Source organism: Trichechus manatus, unplaced genomic scaffold (genome assembly GCF_000243295.1).
Source record: "Trichechus manatus latirostris isolate Lorelei unplaced genomic scaffold, TriManLat1.0 scaffold00004, whole genome shotgun sequence".
NCBI classification, from domain to species: Eukaryota; Metazoa; Chordata; class Mammalia; order Sirenia; family Trichechidae; genus Trichechus; species Trichechus manatus.
The window spans coordinates 28,966,254-28,969,953 of record NW_004443940.1 but is presented as its reverse complement, the minus strand read 5'-3'; the positions used below and the strand labels follow the sequence as shown (position 1 = coordinate 28,969,953).

The 3,700-nt window shown below is 36.7% G+C and overlaps 1 protein-coding gene across 1 annotated transcript in view; it reads left to right on the top strand.

The window, feature by feature from the left end:
• Positions 1-3,432, top strand: part of TMEM182 (transmembrane protein 182) — a 28,985-nt gene extending 25,553 nt beyond the window's left edge. Inside the window, exon 2 of the mRNA XM_004369304.2 lies at positions 2,132-3,432. Within this exon, the coding sequence (XP_004369361.1) occupies positions 2,132-2,352 (221 nt within the window). The 3' untranslated portion in view covers positions 2,353-3,432. The remainder of the gene's footprint in view (positions 1-2,131) is intronic.
• The last annotated feature ends 268 nt before the right edge of the window (positions 3,433-3,700 follow it).

The window sequence follows — 3,700 nt, the reverse complement described above, 5'->3', positions numbered from 1 at the left end:
ACACCCTTTAGTATTTCTTGTAATTTTGGTTTGGTTTTTGCAAATTCCCTAAACTTCTGTTTATCTGGAAATGCCCTAATTTCACCATCCTATTTGAGAGACAGTTTTGCTGATACATAATTCTTGGCTGGCAGTTATTTTTCCCCTCAAGGCTTTATATGTGTCATCCCATTGCCTTCTTGCCTGCATGGTTTCTGCTGAGTAGTCCGAGCTTATTCTTATTGACTCTCCTTTGTAGATGACTTTTCATTCATCCCTAGCTGCTCTCAAAATTCTCTCTTTATCTTTAGTTTTGGCAAGTTTGATTATAATATGTCTTGGTGACTTTTTTTTGGGATCTACCATATGTCGGGTTCGATGAGCATCTTGGATAGATATCTTATCATCTTTCATGATATTAAGGACGTTTTCTGCCAACAAATCTTCAACAATTCTCTCTGTATTTTCTATTATCCTCCCCCTCTTCTGGTACTCCAATCACTTGTAGGTTATTCCTCTTGGTAGAGTCCCACATAATTCTTAGAGTTTCTTCATTTTTTTAAAAATTATTTTGCCTGAGTTTTCCTCAAATAAGTTGGTGTCAGTTGCTTTATCTTCATTCTCACTAATTATGACTTCTATTGCCTCAGTTCTGCTCCTGTGACTTTCTATTGAGTTGTCTAATTCTGACATTTTATTGTTAATCTTCTAGATTTCTGATTGCTTTCTCTCTGTGGATTCCTGCAGCCTATTAAATTTGTCATTATGCTCTTGAATAACCTTCTTAAGATCCTCTATTGCTTTGTCTGTATGTTCCTTAGCTTGTTCTGCATTTTACATGATCTCCTTCCTGACTTCTTAAAGAGTTCTGTATATTAATATTTTGTGTTCTGCCTCCTGTAATTCCAAGAAATTCTCTTCCTCTGGAAAATTTCTTGATTCTTTGTTTTGGGAGCTTGCTGAAGCCATCAAGTTCTGCCTCTTTATGTGATTTAATATTGACTGTTGTCTCTGAGCATCAATAAGTTATTATATTTATTTATTTTATGTTTGCTTACTGTGTCCTAGCTTTTTGTTTGTTTTTTTAATTAGTCTCTCGATCTCAAATCTGGATTTATAGTCCTCAGAATCTTTTATCGTCAATCCCCCTCCCTCATTCTTTCAAGACAGTATTTCCTTTGTGCTGTAATCAATCTTCAGCAGATATATTCTAATTTTAAAGAATCATGTATATGCTACTATGTTATTTGGTGCTTTCATTGCTGTTCTTGTTTGGTGCATACCTTGGTTCTCTCTTCATGACCACATTTGATCGCAGCACTAGTTAGCTGTGTTGTAATAGAACAATAGTCAGAAAGAGCTGGGATGCAGTCAGCTCTCAAAACCACTGGCTGTGTCTACGCACATTTAATACCAGAGAATAATAGTACCTATCTCACCAGATTATCGAACCTATTAAGAGAAATAATGTTTAGAGAGCTAATCATAAACCAGACATACAGTAAAATATGGACAAATGTTAGAACATAAACTCCACAATGACAGGGATCATTGACTCTTTGATTCGTCTAGTCGATTCCAGCTCATGACAACCTCATGTATTACAGAGTAGAAATGCTCCACAGGGTTTTATTGGCTGTAATCTTAATGAAAATGATCCCCAGGACTTTCTTCTCAGGTACTACTGAGCAGGTTTGAACTGCCAATGTTTACGTTAGTGGTGGAGTGCAAACTGTTTGTGCCACCTAGGACTCAGTACATGATAACCAAAAACCAAACTCGTTGCAGTCAAGTCGATTCTGACTCATAGTGACCTTATAGGACAGAGTAGAACTGCCCCATAGGGTTTTCAAGGAGCAGTGGTGGATTTGAACTGCCATCCTTTTGGTTAGCAACCGAGCTCTTCACCACTATGCCACCAGTGCACTGTAAGGGCTCAATAAATAACATGTCACCTTGACATTGTGAAAATTAGAGATAAATTAGGATAGGCATATAAAGCATATAAAAAAGGGTTTGCCACAACATAAGTTGTGGCAACAAGACTTATATTTTAGAGGCATGTTATCAGGAATATGATTGGTCTTTTAGAGAATTCTTGGGGATACCTATCTTCAAAAAGGCTAAAGGTCCTTTGTTTCGTCCTTCTCAGGCATCCTGTTCTCCCTGGTGGTGATGCTCTATGTCATCTGGGTCCAGGCGGTGGCAGACATGGAAAGCTACAAAAACACGAAGCTGAAAGCCTGCTTGGATTTCACCCCTTCCGTCCTGTATGGCTGGTCGTTTTTTTTGGCCCCAGCTGGGATATTTTTTTCTTTGCTAGCTGGATTACTATTTCTAGTTGTCGGTCGGCATATTCAGATACACCACTAATTGATCTGTTGCCACCAGCATTTTCTTGAGAGAATTTAAAACAGAACATACTTTTTTTTTTTTTTTCATTTTGTTTCATTGATCCCAGGGTAGAGTTAATTGATGTAAATTTTTTGCTTGCTATTTGAATTAAGGATTTTACCTGTGATTTCCTCTGATAGGAAGGTCCTAGACTCTCTCCAGACCCCAACATGTTTCCATCTTACCTAAGTGCTATCAAGAATCTAGTTCTTTAGGAATCAAGTAACATCCACCTCCCTTTAATTGCAGGCTGCCCAGGCCAGATAGATAGTATGACACCATCGCATGGGGCAGATCATGCTTTGGTTTATAGTCACTTTCTTGGCTTTCACTTCCGCTACTCTGCATATGTATAAAAAATCTTTGGAGAATAATTAAGAATGAAAAACAAATGTTGCCGGTGTAATTTAATTTCGTTTCGTCTCCACACCGTTCGTATCCACGTCCACATTCACTGACTTTTGTGAGCAAATTATTCTTTCTTTAAAAATAGATAGCAGTTGTTTTTGTAGTGGGATCCATGCAAACTCACCAGTTAAAATGGGCCACAACGAACGATACAGAGAATGTGCACTTTTACCATCTTCTTACCAGCAGTGTTTTGGTTACCGAATTTTATTCACTTAATTGTGCATGCTTACATAAACCTTAAACTATATTTAAAAGTAGCAAATCTATACAATGGAATTGTGTATAATGTAGATTGGATTTTTATGAACTTACAAGGGGTTAATTGTGTATGTAATATGGTTTAAAATATGTAAAAACCAAGTACCATAGCTTAGTACATAATTCTATTTGATATTTTAAAATTCTCATTTAAAAGTTATGTTGCTAAGATGTTCAGCATGTGAAAATTTATTGATGAAATGTGCTTTTAATATCCATTAGCTATAAACTTTTGAAATACTTCCATATGAGGATTATAATAGCCTTCCTTTATTAAAGACTATGAAATATTAACCTTTCCCAAGATTTTATGGATTCCAGTTTTTCTGATCATTTGATCCTCTTAATTATGATTCCTCAATTCTTCATCTTTGCAATAGGCATATTAACATTTACAGATCTGCTGTATCCTTTAACTTCCTGGTGGGGGGGAGTTTTTGTGGAGGAAAAACAATACTTTGTTATTGACTAGTGTGGACACTTTGCATATCAAAGATACACGTTTGGCACTAATTTTGATTGAAATCAAATCCATCTGAGAAGGCTAGGTAGGATTTGCCTTTTGGAAGCCTCCATCAGGAGTTTGGTGTTACAAGGAAAAGAGAAACGGCATGCGAGCTTTGTTCGGTGTACAGCGTTTCATTCCACAGCTGTTGTG